This window comes from Ixodes scapularis, unplaced genomic scaffold (genome assembly GCF_016920785.2).
Source record: "Ixodes scapularis isolate PalLabHiFi unplaced genomic scaffold, ASM1692078v2 PGA_scaffold4__175_contigs__length_147842914, whole genome shotgun sequence".
Lineage (NCBI taxonomy): Eukaryota > Metazoa > Arthropoda > Arachnida > Ixodida > Ixodidae > Ixodes > Ixodes scapularis.
Genome location: NW_024609879.1, coordinates 26,163,798 through 26,184,915, shown reverse-complemented (window position 1 = coordinate 26,184,915; position 21,118 = coordinate 26,163,798). Strand labels below are relative to the sequence as shown.

Below are 21,118 nucleotides of genomic sequence, written 5' to 3'. Positions count from 1 at the left end.
CTTTTCGCGTGGGAAGCAAGCACGATAACCGTTAGGCCACGGCCGGGATGCCTACTGGGCCAGCTGCGGGCGCGGTAATAATATGAAAGTTACCAGTGGCTATGAATACAGTATACTTATTTTTTTTTTAATTTTTCAGCGTAGAGTGTGTTGCTTGTTGTCTAATTTCCATTAAAAAATATGATAACGTAATCATGACGGCGAAAGTGGCATGCACGTATCTTGTAACGTATCGTATTATGGGACAACTGATGATGGGTAGGGTGACGTAAAGCATAGTGGATCCATGACGGATCATGATGGATGGGATGACTTAATAATGGATATCCATATTGGATCCACCATGCTTACGTCATATCCCACCCGCTATGACTTGTTCCATCATACGATATGCTACGATATGCTTGTATGCTTTCGCCATCATAATACGTTATCCAGATTTTCCAACAGCGATCTTTCAAATTTTACTAAACGTCGATCAATAATCACTATTCAACGCCCAAACTCTTGATCTTTTCACATTTCTGTTGTAATGGTGCATGTCAATCTCTACTTCATAATCTGCCGACATTGCTTAACAACGTCTTCTTCGATCACATTAATGTTCCTTTTTTATCTAAAACCGTCTACACCTATTTCGTTCAGTTGATTATATTCTTGTTTTGTTTAATATTGTATTGCGTTGTTATGGGGACGCACACGGAACCTCTACCTTCCTATTCGAAGCTTTTTGTTCGGAGTCCTCGTCGGGAATTTGTTTTTATAAAGTTTGAAGTTCAGAGTTCAATTGACTGGCTTTTATACAACAATCTTCATCTTTACGAATAAATTAAGCTACATAAAACCGGACAGGACATCACTCCCTCAAAACACTCCTTACAACACCACAAAAGAAATCTATCAGTCTGGTTAATAGGGGAACCAAAAACAGAAATAGTAGCTGAATTCATACTAACACAAACACGAGGTCAGTAATTAAGAAAGAAAAGCGCGTCCTGAATTCCTCTAGCCCTCATATTTATCTGGTTTACCAATATTTGAATATTATTCAAATAGGGGAAAACGGCTAATTTTATTGCAGTGCGTAGCGTAGTGTTTCGATAGAGCTCTCCATAAAGACCAATGGCTCAAGAGACCTGCCGGACTGGCCCTCCACAGGAAAGAGGGATTTTGTAAACCAACAACTGCGCATGGAGCATATTTGCACCGATGTGTTACCTTGCCTAAACTCGGTTTCGTCCTGCGTTTAAATTTGAGGAGCACATGAACATATTTTTGAATGCGCAAAAGAGACCGCCCCTACCTTGAACCTGGGACCAACTTTACCGATTCCGGAAATAATTTGCAGGCACTTATTCATAACTGGACGCGAGGTAGGCTAAAACACACCTCTACAAAAGAGTCAAAACGAGTTCTAAATATCGGCGAGCGAGCGCGTGCGTGTCGGAGTGGTTACCGCGCTTGACTTTCGCGCGAGGCCCAGTGTTCGATTCCTGGGAGTTACCCGTCTGTTATTTATTGCTTCAATTTAATGTTCTGGTACATTCGAGAACCCTGTCGCTTGTTCCGAACATTCTGGTCCGAATGTTCTACGTGTCGAACTTTCTACGCCGAATGTTTCAGCAGCCAACGCGTGTACATAAGGGGCTCCGCGTGGCGAGCCGCAGTCAGCCTCGCCCCAGCGTTCGATTCCGTTGTTACGCCGCCATCGACGTCTGCGGTGCTAGCGTTTGACTATTTTGTTTCGGGCACAAGTTCGCCGCATTAAACGTGAATTTCAAATTTTATTTACAAGCCTTTTTTTTTTATTCGTGGCATTTTGCGTAGAAGGTTCGGCGCGTTGAACATTCGGACCTTGAACAAGCAAGAGGGTTCTCGAATTTACATGAACGTTAAACTGAAAGAATAAATAAAAGACGGGCAACTCCCAGGAGTCGAACCCTGGGCTTCCGCACGAAACCCAAGCGCGGTAACCACTCGGCCACGCACGCGCCCGCTCGCCAACGCGCGTGGCAGTAGCTTTAAGGTGTTCTTTTCGAACACCCAATACAAAATTCTTTCAAAAGACTACCGACTAAATCTCTAAACTTCAATATGAAATTCTTTGAGCTTCTTTGAAAAAGGCCTTTGCTACAGAAGCTCTCAGACTTAATTTTGTAATACCGTTCTTTACAGGCTTCGCCTATGTGGAATCGTTACTAACGAAATAACTTGTAGTTATGGGTATATAAGCCCAATATACGTGTCCATATCCTTGCTCAGGGCGGATGTTCAGATCTAAATAAGGCAAACACTTCTCCGCGCGACCTAGAACGTAAAGGTAAGGGCCGTTCACGAATCTGTGGGGATATGAGATAAGTGTGACGCCGAAGTATCAGGATGATATTAATGACGGTGGTAGGGCTTAGCCAGAAAACTTTGAAAACATATAATTCAACTGACTTCCTTTCTCGCGGGGCATCTCGCCTGATCTCGCCCAACTCGAATGGATGCTTGTTTACCCCTTGGCTCGACAGCCGGTTCGTTTTCCATGAAGGAGAAGAGAAGCTTTTGCCGCGCTGCGGGCATTCCGGCAATCTTTGCTAGAACAGAACCGTTTATACTGAGAGAGTTTGGCCAATGGGTGGAGCTTGTTGCCCGCTAGAACCAGAGGATTTCGCGATAACAAAAAATGGCGGTACTTCTTTGTCTTCTTTATTCCTGAGAAATCGCATAGAATCTCTATGAGTCAGAGCCCCGAAATGGCGGACGGAAGTAGTCATCTCCCGGTTGTCAGACTGCGCTGCCGTGGTTGCCAGGCTGTCAAAATCTCCTTAAGAAGGCCAAACTCTCTCAGTATTAACGGCTCTGTTCTAGAAGCTCCTGAGCCATTCCTGCTGCTCGTGTGTCGAACACGTGTTATCGCCGCGATTACGAAAACGTCTTCGAAACGACCGCGGCGGCCGCTGAAAGGGGATTCCCGGGCAGGTGAATGACGGGAAGGCATTCGCCGATCCCGGAGCAGAGGTCATGTTCCACTGGGAATCCGTAGGGGGCGCGACCCCGGTCGGGTCGTGTGCTCCATTCCGGATCTGGTCAACTGATCCCGGCGCGCTCCTAAACGCCCAGGGAATTCGAAATCAGTCTTTTGTACTTTCGCACTCACATATGTCAAGGTATTTTTGTTTTGTTATTTTTTTTTAAGAGGGTAAAATAAATGAAAAAGGAGGACATTGTAATTAAAGAAATTATTTTTTCTGAATAAGGTTTCTACCTTGGCGGGTTTCAAGTAAGGAATGTACAGTAATAATTAGATGATAATAACCCCAAATACACTAACTACATTTGAAATATTCGCCTCAGCTGGTACATTGCCAGTCATAAATGTTGCCAGGCGTCAAGATATGCAATCACAGTTATTAGACTTAGGATAGCCAGATTCTCCTCCGTACTATTCTCTGGCAAAATTTTGCAATTCAGTCTCCGCCCGAAAATGCCTTTTCGAGAAGACAACAGAGTACGGCGCGCCTTTACTCTAGGGCAGGTGTCTCTAATCGGCTTGCAATAACTCGCTACCCCCATCCGCTGCGGACGATAACGTTGCTTCCGGGTGGGACCGTTGCCTTATTTTGCGTATAATTTTTGTGCATTTTCTGCTCATGGCTTAAATTTGCTAAAGGCTTAACCGGAACAAATTTATATTTTTGAGTTCTAACAACTGCTAGGGAATATTCTCATGACAGAAAACGTATTAATCAGTGTAATGAGCTCACTTACGGCATTATTTCAGAAGTTAATTAATGAATTTGAGATAATTAATGCGCAAAGAGTCACTTTACACTCATGACCGGACATCTGCCGTGGTCGATAACATTATTCTGCAGGATTAGTACGTTTCAATTTCCAGCGCCCTTTTTATAGCCTTTTTTTTCTCTTAAAAAAAAAAAACACAAGAAAAACAACTAAAGAGAAGCTGAAGCGGTCATGAATATGCGGAAAACAAAACAACACACTTTAGTGTAGTTAACTAAGGCCTGCAGCCATCACGCGTATGACATTCGTTTGCTCATTTTATGTGCGGATTAGCCGAAGAAACGCCCACAGAACAGGTGAACCTTCCATAAGGTTATTAACAAAATCAAGTACGGCAAAGGACCCAGTACCGTTCCTTGTAGTTCACCAAAGAACACATCAGATTTCTCAGAATCAATCCCTTCAACACTTACGAACGCCAGCGATAACTTAAGAAAGCCTCGATCCATTGAACGACCTGACTACTCCCTGTGGTGGTATGCAATTTAGCTTACAGTTCCGTATAATAAACGTTTTCAAATCCCTTCTCGAATTCTAGAAATGTAATGTCGGTTTGTCGCCTGCGATTCATTTAAAAATATTGTGTGGTTTTAACTAGCTGTGTCACGGCGGAGAGCTTTTGACGGACGCAGTGATGGTACTCGCTAAGGATTTTATTCGATAATAAAACCTGTCAGATATTTTTAGAAATATGTGGTATCGACTTTCACACTACGTAGACGTTAATGCAATGGGTCTATAATTAAATAAAAGCTTAGCATCTTAACTATTTTACTGTAGTTATCTTGTTGAGCCTTTAGTCATACGGAACTGTGCTAGACAAAAGCGATTGTCATAAAAACCAGATCTGGGAACCCATTCAACATCTCTCTTTAAAATAAATTGTGAATTTTGTCGGCACCTAAGAATTTCGATATTTGTAAGTCGAGATGCAAAGACACAATGCCTTAAACTGACAATTGCAGGCCGTCAGTCGCATGAATATCAGCAGGTAATTCAACCTCTCTTGAGTGTCCACTAGCAATTGTAAAACACGCTCTAAAACTCGCTGCGGTCACCGGGAATAGCATGTGTGTGATCTATGATACTCAGTTTTGTAATTACCTTTGTGTCCAACTCTCTTGCTGGAGTTAAGTACCTCCACAACATTTGGGGCGATTTATATTGAGATTTTGTTTTAATGCAACTTGTTAGAAATTGTATTTTGAGTCATTTAAAAGCAATCTTAGTTCAGAGTTTAAAACCGAAATATTCAGGAACGCCGTACTGGGCGTTTGATGATACCTTGACCAGCATCAGCCCACAGTCCGCTATAGTGAAGAAATATTCTCGGTAGCTAAGGGTTGTGGATCCTTTATTTTGTTTTGTTTTGCGCACAAGTTCGCCCCATTAAACGTTTCGATCTTCAGTTATTCACCGCCTCATCATTTGTCGTTCGTGGCATTTTCGTGGAGGTGCTGGCTATTGCGTTTTATGCCCGTAAAGCGTGGCGGAGCGATTACGTCGGCGTCACCGTAATCGCGCCGCTAAATTTTGCTGCAAATTGAATGGGTGTTAAGGTCATGTCACGTCAATTTTCCCGCTAAATCTAGCGGAGAAACGGAATTTTTCGATAGGTGGCGGGACGCGGTTACGTGAATTCATTTCCCCCGCTAAATTTCCCAGGGAAACTGAATTATTGTTGCGGCCACTTGGCGTCAATTTTCCACCTACATTTAGCGGGGAAACTGTGGGAGGAGGGGAGGGTATGAAGGAGGAGGATGGGAGGGTACGGAAGAGGGGCAGGGGAGGGTACGCAGCAGGAGGGAGGGGAGGGAACGGAGGAGGTGGGGAGGGTATGGAGGAGGAGGAGGGCAGGGTACAGAGGAGGAGCAGGGGAGGGCACAGAAGAGGAGGAGGGTGCAGAACAAGTACCTGAGGAGAGGGGTCTATATTTGTAAATGTACAAATAATTCTTTCTCAAATTGTTTAGCACGGTATATTGCAAAATCGAAATACCTCAAGAGCTACGCTCTAATTTCGCCTTACAGAGATTTGTAAACCTGTTTCATTTTTGTGTGATAATTACGCTTACTGCATACACGTGGGTGACTTTGGCTCAAATTCTGGAGTCAAAAAGTGTCAAACTTTTTATATGGACGAATCAAATATTTGTTGCGGGGGAATTTTTCACCTCGAAGAAAGGCAAATTCGGTGGGTGCCGATATTTTTTTTTTATTTTCAAGTTATGGAGACGGAGAAGCGGCAGCGGCGGAAGGAACGTTTTTTCCAACTGTCGATGGCCACATATTTAACTCAGTCTCGTCCCTTAGTGTTTGCTTTTATGTTATTTTCAATTTAATCAATTACTCCGGGGACAGTATGAGGTGGTCGTAATGTAATTAAATATTTTAAGACGGCTTACGTTTTTTTTATAGAGAAGTCGCCAAACTCATGACCCAGGTGGAGTTTTTATCAATTTGAGTTGTTGCTATCTGGAACTTTCTTAAGTTATATTTATAATTTTAATGTCCACGGAAAGCTCTTAGGTGCTCTTTATAAAGATATGAGAATGATTCAGTTGTATGCATTATCTCTTGCAGTATAATTACATGAAAATATTCAAACCGGTGGAAGTATTAAATTATAAAAAAATATTTATCTTTCATGTTTTTGCTGCGTTTTGTAGCGAAGATCGTTTTCCTTGTAAACGGAGCGAGGAATAGAGTTAAGAGGCGCACTGCCCGACGCTCTAGCAAAGCATGATCGCGATGAATATGCTCGTGTACGTTGGCTGGTGCTCGCGTTGGTGCACATCGGAACTGAAGGAAAACATCGAGCGCCGATTGCGTCTGACCTCTCACGTATATACGTATGAACTTAATAGATGTTTCTAAATTAGAGCGGAACAAATGTGTGGCTGTGGAAAGATAGCGTGACTCGCGGAAAATACGTAACTCGGTTTCACACTTTGCATATGTTGACGGCTTAGCTCAGTTTGAGATGTTTAGCCGGCCCACGGCTCCGCGTCCTGCTCGTCAGCTTGCTTTCTGTTTTAATTCAGTCTTGCTGCAAAGCTGTTTATGGCTAGGGTTCCGTGGCTTTTTGTGTGCGTGACCAAAAACTCTACGCTTGCTCAGCTGCACGCGCCGCACGCGCACGCCTTCCCGATGGTGCGTAAGTCTCTTTAGTTTCCTTGTCTCAAGGTTTTATTTCTTACTTATGATCGAACAACAACTAGCCTGCGTTTTGACACTTCTTTCAGTGTCTAGTTCCCTCCGGATCCACGTTGCGGGACTGTGTCGCGTGCTAAACAGCTTCGCTGGTCATCCAATTTCACAGAGTAGAATGACTCATGATCTTTTCTCTTGTTATTTTCATGCGTATTTTAGCATTGTGCAAGTGTCTTGCGGTCTGGGCAGCGCAAGCATCTAGCTTGCGCCCAATGTAATTTTGCAAAAAACAATTAAATCTATCTCCATCAGCCGAACGTCCCAGATCCGTTTTCTCTTCACCCGCGGGTAGGGCGAAAGCGTTCCGGAATAGAAGCCAACGTATGACTGTCGCTGCAAAAGTCAGGCCTAACATTACCTTCGACACGCCCTTGTCATCTGATCTGAAGTGTGCAAATTCATGAAGTCCGCACACTCTGATCTTCTTCGACTGGGTCGTCATTGTCGCGACACTTAAAGAGGAACGAAACCTATCACTTTCTCAGTCCGGTGTGCGTCGGAGAGTCACCGATTATTTCACGTTACTGCAGAATCCAGAATGTAAGGCAATATGGCCATAAAGGTGAAACGAAATCCGCGCGGAAGAAGAACCGGTGTGAGTTCCGCAGCCGCTCACACAGCAAAGCCCTATCACAGCAATGCCCGACGCCAAACACTTTTGTTTCGCCACCCAGCCGCCCTGAATGCCCCCTGCGTCTGCTCCTGCTCGTACGGAGCAAACACAAATGTGCGACGTAACGTGAAAAAAAATGATTTTGCTGACGCGTGACCCGTAACACTCGGACACTCGGTGTTTCCCAAACCTAGTTGATGTTTACGTTCTCCTTGTTTACGTGTTTTTTGTTTTCTGACTGGGCTTCAAACAAATTACGTGATGCCCTCTCCATGTCTTCTAACCTTCTTGTATTATCCTACTACGCTTCCATCTTCTTGGACCTTGGACCAGCATGGCAGCTGGGGATCTGTTTGGGACCGAAGGTTGTCGTGGCGTGCAATATGTCGCGAATATAAGACAAGCGGACGATTTGGGCACAGGTTATGTTTCTTTTTCTATTATTATTATTATTATTGTGTGCGCGGAAACTTGAATTAAGGTGGATGCCACGGCGAGCTTGGGAGGGACGACAGCAACGAGGGCGTTAAAAGCCGGAATAAAATTCGAACCAAGTAGCCTTAGTTTTAGTGTTTTGTTGTACTGGTCGAACTTTGTCGCAGTGCCTGCATGGCAAATGGAATGCCGTGTGTTTTATGTGCTATTATCTAAGTGACACCTCAAATTAATTTTTTTTTCTACATAAAACAGTTGTTTATTTCACTTACACCACCTCGGTCTCGTTCCTGTCGCCTCTGAGTAAATCCACCACTATGAAGTTGACATATCCCCCAAGAGATTTACCGATATATATTAAAAACTCCAAAGACGGCAAATGCTCGACAAGGTTGCCTTATTTTATATCAAAATACGAACACGCATTTTATTATATTGGGGTTTAATAGAGTTCCTACAAATGAGTAATAACATTTATGAACTATGATTCCTCTTAAAAAATATTTTCTGCGAAAACCCCCAAAGAGAGTTAGTTTTAAAAACATTACTTTTAGACTTGCAACTTTTTCGATTTTCGCCATTATTAGGTTAGAATATTTCAGGAGATGACGCGCACAGCTGAATGATATGAATATATTTATAAAGCTCCTTTGGGGCTTCCAGGCATATGATAATTATAAGTATAATTTAAAAAGTTCGCAGATATCAACCTGTCAATGTTCACTCAAAATATACCTAGAAGGTAAATTTGGCGGCTTTAGTAAAATAATAGAACACCTAAAATATAATAATATTAAAACACTTTCAGTGTCCGCATTGTTCTGAACAAAATAAAATAATGTAGAGGCAACAGCCATGAGAGAAGACGTGAGTGTAACATGCTACCTCTCGAAAGTCAGGAAAGAAGCTAACTTCCTTCGCGGCCGTTTTTGTGCTCCATAGTAAGAGAACCAAAAGTTAATCGAACCAGCGGTTTTCTCTTTTCTTATAGGTAGAACTTTTAACACAACATAAATGTTTTTTTTACAGAACACTTGAAGTCCGACTTTCTCTTATTGCACGATTTGAGATGAAATCACGCATGTATTGATTGCTAGGTCACTCCGAATACTGAAATAATTGCTTTGCTGCCTCTTACAGATGAGCCCGTTATTCCAGGGACGTGAGGATGTAGCTTCTTGCATAACGCTGTCATGTTCAGTCCCACGCCCGGAAGTTGGCCAGGTGCTTGGACGGCTTTCTTCGACTTCACCTTGTAACATTCTTCCGTCTGGCGTCTGAAAATATTCGAACGTTTATGAGCATCAATGCCAAAAAGGAGTATACACAAACCAAATTATGCTTATAGGTGGTCTAGCGATTCATAATCAAATTATTTTAATATTTTTAAAAAAGTAAAAAACAATATGTGCCGCGTATATTGAAATCAGCTGCGTTTCTATTCGCCAGTATTTGTGAGCCAGGGAGACACGCAACACGTAATTTTTCTCCCAAATGTTTCCGTAACACTAAGGCTTATTTAAACATACTCTGTTGACACTCGTAAGTGTTCGCACGATTGTTTATTATAAAAAAATAGTGCGAGTGCAGGCGAGCTAGTGAAAATTGAGGACAATGAAAAACCTGAGACTGTGCTACACAAAAATGAAGTGACTTTCGAGTCAAAGGAAAGTGCAACATAGGAGTAGGACTCTGCATGTACATAGGCGCCTATGACAACCCGTCGCCGGATGCAACCATGTGATCGCTTGATAAGGACATGTGATTGTCTACTCATGCTCGTTGCGTGCATGTAGAAGTCGTAAGAGGTTACATTCCCGTCGTCCAGCCAGTGGAGCTGAACGACGAGCATCAGGCTGCAAATCGAGAGAGCTTCGATTCGGTTCGCATGATAAGATGGTTACATTTTTATTTTCAATTGGTTTCTCTTATCAGTACGCTTAAAAAACTTATGTTAGTGATTTATGATGTGATGGCAACCGTGTGGCAGTTTTTGATAACTTTTTCGCAGCGTTAGTGTCGTCTTATAAAAACAAGCCCTATAACATATTCCTCTTTAAAATGATATTCTGTGATGCTACGTATACACCTTTCCAAAAACGCTTCCAGGTCGCCGCTATTTTGGTGATGCTGATGCGGCTGGTGCGACTCTCGCGCCCTCTATCAGCTAGAAATTTTCTGCCACTCTCTTGGACTGTGAAGAGCCGCTCAGCGCGGTTTTTTAGCTACGTTTTTGCGGTTTTGCATTCGGCGTTTTTTAGTCCCTCTTAAAAGTTTCCACTTAATCTTTTTTTATGCGTGCTGCCTACCCTTTTTGTGTTATCTTCCATTGTGAGAAATAGGGCTGGTAAGTGCCTGCCATTCAAGCTTTCCTGCTCGACATTCACGGGAAACGAAGAACGTGAAAAACGTCGAACGGCCCTCGACGCGATTTTGCGAACATTGTTCTCCCCCCTCCTAGAGATAATCCGCGTAGAATCCTCAGTCATCTCCAATAATAGTTGTCCGGGTTGGGGTGAGAAACAGGTCAGTCGCGTTCGTTCCTTTGCCATGATGTTGTGAAAAAGAGAAGCTTTCCCCAAAACGTGCCCCAAAACGAAGTAATCTTGGATTCCGTCGGATCGTCAAGATTTGGCTGTCATCGACTGTGACTGTGTTATTTGAGATTTTTCTCAGATAACGCTGCATCGTCTGGTACGTACAATATATTGTTCGAATGTTAACACTTGCTTAGTCGTATGTCCGTGTTCTGTCCATCGGTAAACACGTTATTTGTGAGCCTGAAAAATGTATGCCTTTCGGCTATTTTCTGTCGTAAATTATTTTTGACAGCTAAGCGTATTGTTGCTTGACACGCGGCTAATCGTGCGGCGCCGTCAAAACTTATCGTAAAAAAACAAAAAAAACTAGAACTATACATTCCAGTCAAATTCGTTCTGTCGCGCGCGTATCCAACAAAAATAGTTTATAGGATTTTTTATTTTTTTTTTCAATAGTACAATGTTTCTTAATGATTTCGGGAAAATACATGCCCCATGCAACACAAAAACACCGGGAAAAGACGAGAATTCAGCCGCAAGCAGTGTTTAAGAGAGTGCCTACGCAGGCTGCGCCTATCAAAATCACAGTCCACTTGGTTAGGGTTAACAGGGACGCCGGTGAGAGTCTAGCCTAAAACCCAGTAACTGTGGGCTCGGAAACGGTTGGCTGCCCCTGTGGTCGAGTGTTTCTTGGAAAGGTGTATCCATTGGTTGTGAAATGAACTCATTTTTTGTTTTCTGTGCTAATGTAATGAAGGATATCTGGCGCGCCAAAATAGATGTTTGAAGAACAATTTCGACCAACTGGAGATTTCGTGACGCGTTGTTGACATACCAAAGTCGCGTGTAACCGAAATCTCGGTTGCACGGCTCCTTTTTCCGCTGTAAGCCTCTATCAGATTACGGACACCTCGGCCGGGAATTAAACGAGCCACCTGGAGTACCCAAGACCGGCGCTTTGTTTCGAAGCCATCGAGGTGGCAAAGCATTTGAAATAGCTTCTAGAGATATGGATATTTGTTCCATGCGTTTATGTTGACCGTCCCGATTTTTGATTTCCTGTTAAGACAATAGCCAGCCTCGTTCGCGTCTAAACGAAATGTAAACCTTCGCCCCTTTGCGTACAACGATTGTAGCGTTTTACTGTCTAGCATTTATTGATGTTGTATGCCCAAAACAACTTCTTGGCGATTCCTTTGACCTCCATTCGCCGATGGCTGTGATAACGGGCGCGGGTCGGAACGCTCGACCTCCTTCGCTGTGAGCTCCGACTGGTTCGAAAATCGAAGTGCCCCCTCTCACTCTTTTCCGGATGCGAATGACTCGTGACAGGGGAGGAGGTTTCGTCTCTTCTTTTCCCGCTTTCGGGAGGGGGACTCGTCCGGTGACATCGAAAGGGGAAGGGTTTCGGTGACCTCCCCGATACTTTCTTGATCTTTTGCTTTCCGGAAAGCTGTGTCTTAGCTTACCGGCGCAGGGGGGAATTTCGCATGGAGATATAGCTGAGTGTATTTAAGAGTGTCCATTGAACGCTCGTGGACTCTGCCCTTACCTGTGTCCTTTCTTCCGCAATTGAGGAGGAGATCAGACCGTGGCCCCCTAGTCAGCTAACTTTAGAACTAAGCGTATGGGGACAACAAATAACAATCACTCAGACGTTGGGTGACCAAGCCGAATGCCGAGTCAGCGTTCGGCTGGAATTGGTGTTCTCCGGGGGAGGGGGGCTCTTTTGTTACCCCTCCGGCCTGCATGAACAATGCACGGTGCGTATGCCCAGCACAAAAGTCGAAAGGGGTCAAGCTCGCATTCTCTGACGACTGTCTTCGGGAGAGATCTGACACTAAGAATAAACGTCACCTCGTTTATTGTTAAGATTTTTGCGTTAAGACGGGAGCATGCCCACAAAGCCTGTGGGCATGTCCTCGGACCTTTTGTTTGGTAAACACTGAGGTGTGGAGACAACAAACGGGTCAGAGCACTCCTTATAATTCGATATCCTCGCCAATATTCAAGAGTGAGACAAGGAAGTCGATCATTGGCATCGACGGAGGAATTTATCGAAACGACCCGCGGTAATCGCGACCTGTTTCCACATTTGCTAGTTTTGTGGTTGCATTTGTATCATTCTGGGCGACTGCACTTAATTTTATTTTACTTTTTTAATTGTTTCTAGATATTCACTGAAACGTGAGTGGGCCTTGACTAATCAACGTATGTTGGCAATTCACCCAAGCGTATTTTATGCACCCTTGTAGAGACGAAAATATTCCTTATTTGAATTGAAATAAAAGTTTAATTTGTACTTTAATTTTACTTTGAATTTCAATATAATTAGTATTGCAAAGGAACATGAGTACCGAAGCAACGTGATTCCTCGAAAGCACATTCCTACATTCGTTTCTAGGGTTCATTTTATACGAGATGCCTATTTTTTTAGACATTTCACATCATGTCAAATAATTTTGGGATACGTAAAGTCAAGAAAGCTTAATTAACTCGCTACCAATTGTTACAAATAAATCTGTATTTTTCGCGCTCTCTTGTTCTAACTGAACTGTGGCCATAAGTGGGCGGGAGATTCTTTTCACCACTTGAAGGGGCACTCAAGTGGTTTTTGCGGAAGCTACTTTTTGGTGCGATGGTGTTAAGGAAGTGTCAGTGAATGAGTATCTTCAGTTTTAGGAGGCAGAACCGCCTATTAATCACGCAGGATCAATATGCGTGCGGATTCTTTTCTGTTCCTGCGCCGACCAATGAAATTATCGTATGTTTGAAAATTTTTGGCGCCCTTTGTAAAGTTTCGCTAAAGAAACAATTTTCAGTACGTTAAGATATGTTGTGCATGATAATTTCACAAGACGTAAAATAGTTCTAGTTTAGAACACGCGATACTGCAATTATCGTTTCACAAACAAAGGAACACGTTTTCTCCTTGCCTTCCTCCGCGGGGGGTGAATTTCCCGTTCCCTCGGGATGCGCGGAAGCGCACCGTGTCATGAACTCTCTCCCTCCGTGTTTTTCGGGAAGTGCGTTCGTGGGCCCGTTCGCACACATGCGTCCATAGCGACCACAACAACTGGAACAACCGAAACGACCGTTTGAACCGACGGTTGCAAAGGTCTGCAACCGTCGATTGCCATAGCGACGGAGGGACGCACGCATGTGTCGTTCACGACGCAAATGGTTGGAACGAGCTCAACTTTTCCCGCTGCGTTTGAAAGAATTGCAGTGACAGATCAATCACAGGTCCAGGAGAACTGGTTGCGCGCGTTGCATGCCGGTGGTGCCGGTCGCCGAGCCGGCTCCTTCTATCTGCAAACATAGCGTCGGTGGTGATCGTCGACGTGAACGGCGTGGCGGAAGCTCATCGTTCCGCGTAAAAACGCTATATTTGACTGTGAATTGTCGTCCTGTGTCGCTATTATAACACAGCACGTACTACAAGGGAAAATCCACCTACTCGTGCGACGATGTCGTGGCGACACTCTCAAGACAGCAGAACCGCACGTGCCGTCGTGTTTGTTTACTTTGACTACAGTGGTGCTTTCTAAGCATTTGTTTCCTCGCACATCGACCGGATTTCTTATTTGGTGCATTTAATGCGTGTGCCCAAGTTCAAGGTATTACTGGCGCGTACCGCATATAGGATGCGAAGTTTCACGCGTTTTCATCACCGGAGAAAAGTGATTAGTGTTAGCAATCCTGAACGATCGCAACGTCTCTATGATCACGAAATCATATTTCTACGTTGCTATATCGCTGCTAAGATTACATCGTCTTTTATAATCGTAGAAAAGGCGTGTGGCGATATTTGTATTATTGGCAAAGTCGTGTATTAGAGTCGTGATCGTCCGAGACGGCGTACTGAATCGTTTTCTTTTCTTTTTTCTTTTCATCCACTGTACCGTGCAAGTCTATCATGAAAAAATAATAAAGCTTCAGGCTATAGAAAACTGTCTGTCTATATTCTGTTACGGCATTGAGTGGCAGTGCGTCCCCTTTTTAGAGGCGCCGCTGAAACAGCTGACGGCGGCATAGAAGCGGTCGCTGTACTGACGACCCGCTGCGCTTGTTGCAGTGGTTGCAGGTGTGTGTACGCACGGCGCAGAGCGGTCGTTCCGGTCGCTCCGGTTGCAACGGACGCAGTCGTAGGTAACGCGCTCGTTGCACATGTGTGAACCAGCCTGCCGTCCTCTCGAGGCGAAAGTCAACGTGGCGACATCCTTTGACATCACGCACCAGAGGTTACGCTGCGATGCCAAATGTTGGTTTGCTTACGACTTGCCCCAACCGGAAATCAAAGAATACCCGAAAAGGTCTGCGTTTCGTCGTCCTCGAAACCCGAACGCGATTCCGAACTGTAGTAAAATAGATAAATGGGCTAGTTGGTACATCATTGAATGGAAAGCGCCGAATAAACAAGGACCAAGAAGGGGACAGAGACGAAGCGCTTCGTCTCTGTCCCCTTCTTGGTCCTTGTTTATTCGGCGCTTTCCATTCAACGATTCCGAAGCGCTGCTATCGTCCACATCGCACGTCGGGGTGGCGTCATAGAAAATCATCCCCAGGTCGGCTGTCCGCCGAAGAATTTCAACCTCTAACGGCGTCAGGTCCTCGAGCCTAAAGAAGTCCTTCATGATCGAAGCTCGAATAACAAAGAGGTTCGACCGGTGCGGCTACCTTGCAATCACTGTGTGACGGAACATCGTCTAACGCCGTTGGCCCGAGATCGTCTTGATATGCGAGTGGTGACCAATGAGAGTGGTTTCGTTTTCGCATGGATCCGAGGTTTGGCGGCATTCAATTGCATTTTTATTAAAGATATATTCACCGTGTGACAATATTTTTTTGGTTTTATGGATACGTAGGGTGTCTAGATTCAGTTGTCATCATCAAAACACGAACTCAAAAAACACTTGAGTGCCCCTTTAAGCTATGTCTGCAATTAGAGCGCTGTAAAATGAGAAGTTAGCGCTTAATGTTATCTCTATCATAGCGCCGTAAAATCACTCGTGTCTTTCAAAAACGCAAATCATATAATCTGCTTCACCTTTACGTGGAAATATTATTTACCTCAGCAGTACGTTTCACCGCGGTTAAGTTATATTCATGGGTTGATAACTAGAGCCTGTAAAACTAATGTTTTTTTTTTTTTTTTTTTTATGATCCCTGTTTTCCAGGGTTATCGGAAGAGTGGAATCCCCGTCCTGCACCAAAGGCATACACGGAAACCACAGACATTTAAGAACGCTGTACTAACACTAGGGTTACTTTCTGTACCAACTGCACATTGACTGAAACATTTTCACATTGATTGTAGCTCATTCAGTTAATTTACGCAGCCGACTGAAACTGATTGCATTTTCTATATACCAGAAACGTACTCTTTCAAATATGCTATTTAGTATCTCTAAATTCTAAATATCTACTGAGAAAATGAAAACTGAAGCCGATGCTAAAGCATTAAAAAAAATTTTCCAACTCTCAGTGGCATGAAGTCACTGGTAAGCTTGAACTCGCTGTATATGAAAGAGAGTATGTTGAGAATAATTATTCCTACTGCTGAGAAGGAGATGGAGTGAGCTTCGACAGCATTACTTACACAATAATAAGTTAATTTTATTTTAATCAAGCGAGAATTATCTCTCCAATCTACGCAGGGTAATGATTCCTGCCGTTTATTTCACACGTTCAGTGTTGCTAGAACAGACTTTCAGTTTGAAGAAAAAGGTGAGATTCAAGATTAAAAGTTTAACTGCAAAAATCCGCAAAAAAATGTTCTGGCGTACCTTTACAGTTACTAGCAGCCAAACCTATTGGTTTCTTAAGCCAATTTTATGTCATATTAAAGTAAGAAAACAAATGGTGAACCTGAAGAGATATCAGCATTTTCTATAATAATTTGAACAAACTAGATGGTAAAGTACTGGACTTACGTGTCCTTTTTTTTGCATTTAACGCTGCCTTCTCTTGAGCGAGAATTGATATAAAAGTGAGGCAAAATTTTTTTTAATAACTACTTTTTCTCAGCTTCGCGCCTCCCAAACTCTCTATAGATTGTTTTCGGGTAAGTTCGGCCGACCATGCGCGGTTATAATTTTAAATTTTGGAAGAATAAAAAAAAATAAATATATATATATATATATGGTTGATTCAATGACGAGAAAAACAAAAACAAATTTTGTCTTGCGAAAACATTTGATTTTATCTCGGAAAAAAAATATTAAGCGGACTCAAACCGAAGCGGTTTTTGCGGATTTGGCAAATTTGCCATTTTGGGCAACTCCCCCAAAACAACTGCTGCGGCTACGGGTCCAGAACTATTTAATAACAAATTAAGCTTAGAAGAAATTGAGTCAAATTAATTAGCGTGGAGTATTGGCGCTGTGAGTTAGCAAAAACTACTCGCAAATACGGCACAATGCGCAATAATGCCGATGTTTTTTTTTTCTCGCATCTATACATGCTAGGGTTTTCAAACGCTGCCAGCGTGTTGCCACATATATATATTTTTAATCGCTGCTCTAAATATTGGTTTCCTGGTTAACGGTAAGAAAATAATAAACGCTGAAATGGCGCCATTTTACTAAATGCGGATTATTTTACAGGTCATATAAAATGTTTTAAATCTTCTATGATGTGTATGTAGTAACAAAACCTTCAAAAGCATGTTGCCTCAGTTTTGTGACTTTGAAGTTATAAAGTGAGAAATCGGAGCAAATTGAGGCCACCTCAGTACGGCAAATAGGGCGTGTGCATATCCTTAGTTGACATGTTAATTAATATTACAGGGCGTACAAATGCACCGGGGTTGTCAGAGGGAAACACAGTGACGACATACATGTCGTCACTGTGTGATTTCAAAAGGATAATTCTGGTTGCGTTTGAGTACTAGATTTGAAAAAGAATGAGCATGGGCCAGAGGCATCCAAAGAGGTTATCATGTCCCATACTTCGCAAGACCTGCTTTCAATAGGCAGTGAGCAACCTGCTACTATGCAGATTCCCTGTGTACGTCACGTAAAGAAATGTGGTGGCTTGCTACGACTTTGCACGCGAGTCAGACCAGTGATCCAACGAGTCTCTGCCCTGGGGCAGGGGGTGTCCACCAGCGCCCGAGACCACTGGCTGCGTGGCGAAATAAACTGCTTTCTTTTTTTGGAGTGTTCAAATTTGGAATAACGCTGTGCTATACGATTTTAAGCTGTATTCCTACACCCCAACTTCTGTTAATTTAGCGCTCACTTTTGACTTTCTGTTATACTCCCCTTGTGTAACAAGGAATCAAAGTGATGAGTGTGTTTAAAATATCTCTATAGATCGTTTGACATAAGGTCAGGGCGAAGTCGACGGCACGAGTCTACAGGGCCACTTAAACAACGCTAGGAGTGCAACGTCACGCCATTCTTTCCCTTTTTGTGCCATGTCCTTCCCGGCTCAAGTAATCGAGTTCAGCGACTTCGCATCAACTTACCACTTAAGTGTACGCGTCTGTGGTTTACTGTATTCTAGCGTTTGACTGCGCTCTGCCCTGAGAATATATGAAGTATAGATAGAAGGCTACATTTTGCAAAGTCTAGACAGAGACAAAAAAAAAAATTCAAGTGGCGTACACATTGTAGTAAAGTTGACATTTGTGCTACTTGGTAGACTAACATATTAAAGCATTTAGCGCACAATGTAGAGAGAAGAACAGGACAAAGAAGGGCGCTCTTTTCTGTCCGGTTCTTCTCTCAACGTTATTCGCTAAATACCTTCAAATGCGTACACATTGTTTTGAATATTTTTGATCCGCTGCCTTAATGTTGGGGATAGTTTTTGCACTTAGATTTTATTTTAATTTTTAAGCGAAGGCAGTTTTAGGACGTAGAGAAAACTACATTTTCTAAAACGTATGCCAATAAGAGGAACGTTACTTACCCAACAAAAACCCTCATGTGTTGCAGAGAACAGTGTGAAAAAAAACCTTCATTTTTGCCGCCAAGTGAAGGTGCCATGAGATATCCCGACGACGCCGAACACCGTTCCCATGTCACGTTTGGAACATCGTAGGATGGAATTTCCCCATCGTGAGGCATTCCGAGTCTGTGAATGACAAATGCCGCTGAGGACTGTGAAGTGTGAACAACACAAAATTCACACTCTCACAAGCAGATGCATGGAGGGAAGAATATGTTAGTAAATACATTTCCACATTTCCATCTCACCAAAACAATGAAGTTTTACATATTCTAAACAGATAGATATTGCTCTATTCTCATTAGGCACGAAGACGGCTGTTGTTACGCCATGGTGCATGGTTAAAATGTTATCTCTGTCACCTTATTTTTTTTAAACTGTTATATATATTTATATCTAACACATCGACATCAATCACGAACAATTAAAACAAACCTGTTTCACTTGACATTTATCTCATCCCTTTTTTGCGTGCGGTCATCGTAGATCATACATCGCTTCTGGCCCTTTTCAGTGTTTGTGCGTGTTGCGCGTGATTCGCTGGCATTCCCAAGCTACGAATATGCGCGTGCTACGCTGTGCTGAGTGCTCGTAAATATTGGAATGGTGGCAACGTACTGAAGCAGGCGACATGGTTAAATTTTAACGTTTCTAAAACCCATGACGGAGGCTACAAAGAGGGGACAAACACAAGACGCGTGTAGGCCGACGCGCAGTTTCCATACAAGACCACGCGAGGTGTGGGCAGTGCGCGTGCGCAGAAACCAGACTCGCGTGAAGTGGAGCGTCTGCGCATGCGCCCTGCCAATAGCAGTGCCACCGCAGCGCCGTGACGTCAGCACCGCGCATTGGTGTCTGGAGCCTTTTCATGGCAGACGCCACCAGGCGGTGGTCCAGTCTTTGACGTCGCAGAGAACTTCCCGTTTACAAAAAGAATGATCAAAGCCCACCTTAGCACCGCTGCTTGAAATGTCGAGGAAACGTTAAACCACCAATTCTCAAGAAAAAAGAAAACGCCAAAAAGAGAAAACGCACAGGCGTGAGATGTGGTAAAAGTTTTTGAATATGCTTGTAGACCAACTTGCGTCCTCCGATATGTTAAAGTATACAGTCGAAGGCCCTGGTTCAATATTCTCCGACTTTGTTGTCCGGTTAGAAGTTATGCTTCCTTGCAGCGGGAACGTGAGCAAGGTCGACAGGCTTGCAAAAAACGGAGCAACCGGAAGTTGCTTGGATCGTAAGCGGCAGTTTATGTTTGTAAACAACTAAAATGGTCTATAGGCATTAACACGATGAGAATGGTGGTTCCACCACTATTGGCAGATGCGTCAACACTCGTCTCAGAGACCACTTTCTTAAAGTAAAATGAGTATCCATTGGCACTCTTCAGCCGATTGTGGACCAGAGCAGCATTTGTTCGAACTATGAGCCGAAGCTATCGGGAAATAGAAGGACGTATTTGGGAAGATAAATAATTCGATCCTGTAGGATGGCCGGGGATGATTTGACGCTTGCCTCGCCTCCTCTATGGTTATCCAAGATAGAAATAAATTTTATTTTGCAGGTGTAAAGTAATCCACTCCTTTTGTTCTTAGTTTTTTTCGATTTGTACGAATACATGAAGCAATAAAACAGAGAATTTGGACGAAAATACAATCCCTTTCACTTAGCAAAAGAATAAAATACAGAAAATATAATCATCACCCCTAAAGATGTCAAAGTTTTGAAAGGGGAAAGAAATGCGATGATTGAAGGAAAGTTAAATTTACTATAAATGTAAGAGCTTTAAGAAGCGCAAGTTTCACGACGAGGTATTAGTAATCTGGCCATTTTGTTTTTGTTTTTAAGAGTTCGACTTTTGTCTCCCATTGATAATAAAGGTGTAAACATATCTTTGTTGACATTCCCCATGACTAAATAAAAGAGGTCCTCTCTTTGGCACCGTCCTTTGTGTTTTTATCCTTTCACGTGTTCGCATCTAATTCACCGACACGCTCGTTTTCAAGTGATATTTTACATCTTTCTTGTGTTCTTATTCGTTTTTCATTTATTTCGATAACTGAGCAGTTTGCTTACATCCTCATTTTTCTCTTCAGCATTAACAGACTCTTATTTCTCCCAGGTCTCTTCTTTTTCGGAAGGATATCTTCTTTTTTCCTTTTCTCAGGAGTTTTGCATGCCAGGGAAGAGAAGGGCTTACGGCAATGATCGTTCAATCATTAAATGTCTATTGCTGATATAAAGAACCCTGCTGTTCGTCCTCGTTGCTACATGTTTTAATCTTCAGTGTTTTTTTTTTCATGTCACCTTTATCAACCCGCTCTAAGTTAATTTTTATTTTGACTTTCGTTTTGATTTTCTTCCATGGTGTGCCTTCAGCTGGCTCATATAGAACATATGGTTTTGGCTATTGTTTTCGTGTAGCGATATTTTGGTTCAATATATTATAAATTTTATATTCTTGATACATATAAACTCCTGAAATATTGTATGTACCATAGTTTTATTCTATCAAAAATGATTGTCTTGACCTATTTATAATTGGTAAGTACACAAATATACCTACA

At 42.9% G+C, this 21,118-nt stretch overlaps 1 protein-coding gene across 1 annotated transcript in view; it reads right to left on the bottom strand.

The window, feature by feature from the left end:
- LOC115309410 (venom metalloproteinase antarease-like TtrivMP_A) overlaps nt 1–21,118 on the bottom strand; it is a 102,043-nt gene that overhangs the window by 22,547 nt on the left and 58,378 nt on the right. Inside the window, exons 11-12 of the mRNA XM_029967664.2 lie at nt 18,513–18,677; nt 9,191–9,329 (exon numbers count right to left, since the gene is read on the bottom strand). Of these exons, the coding sequence (XP_029823524.2) occupies nt 9,191–9,329; nt 18,513–18,677 (304 nt within the window). The remainder of the gene's footprint in view (nt 1–9,190; nt 9,330–18,512; nt 18,678–21,118) is intronic.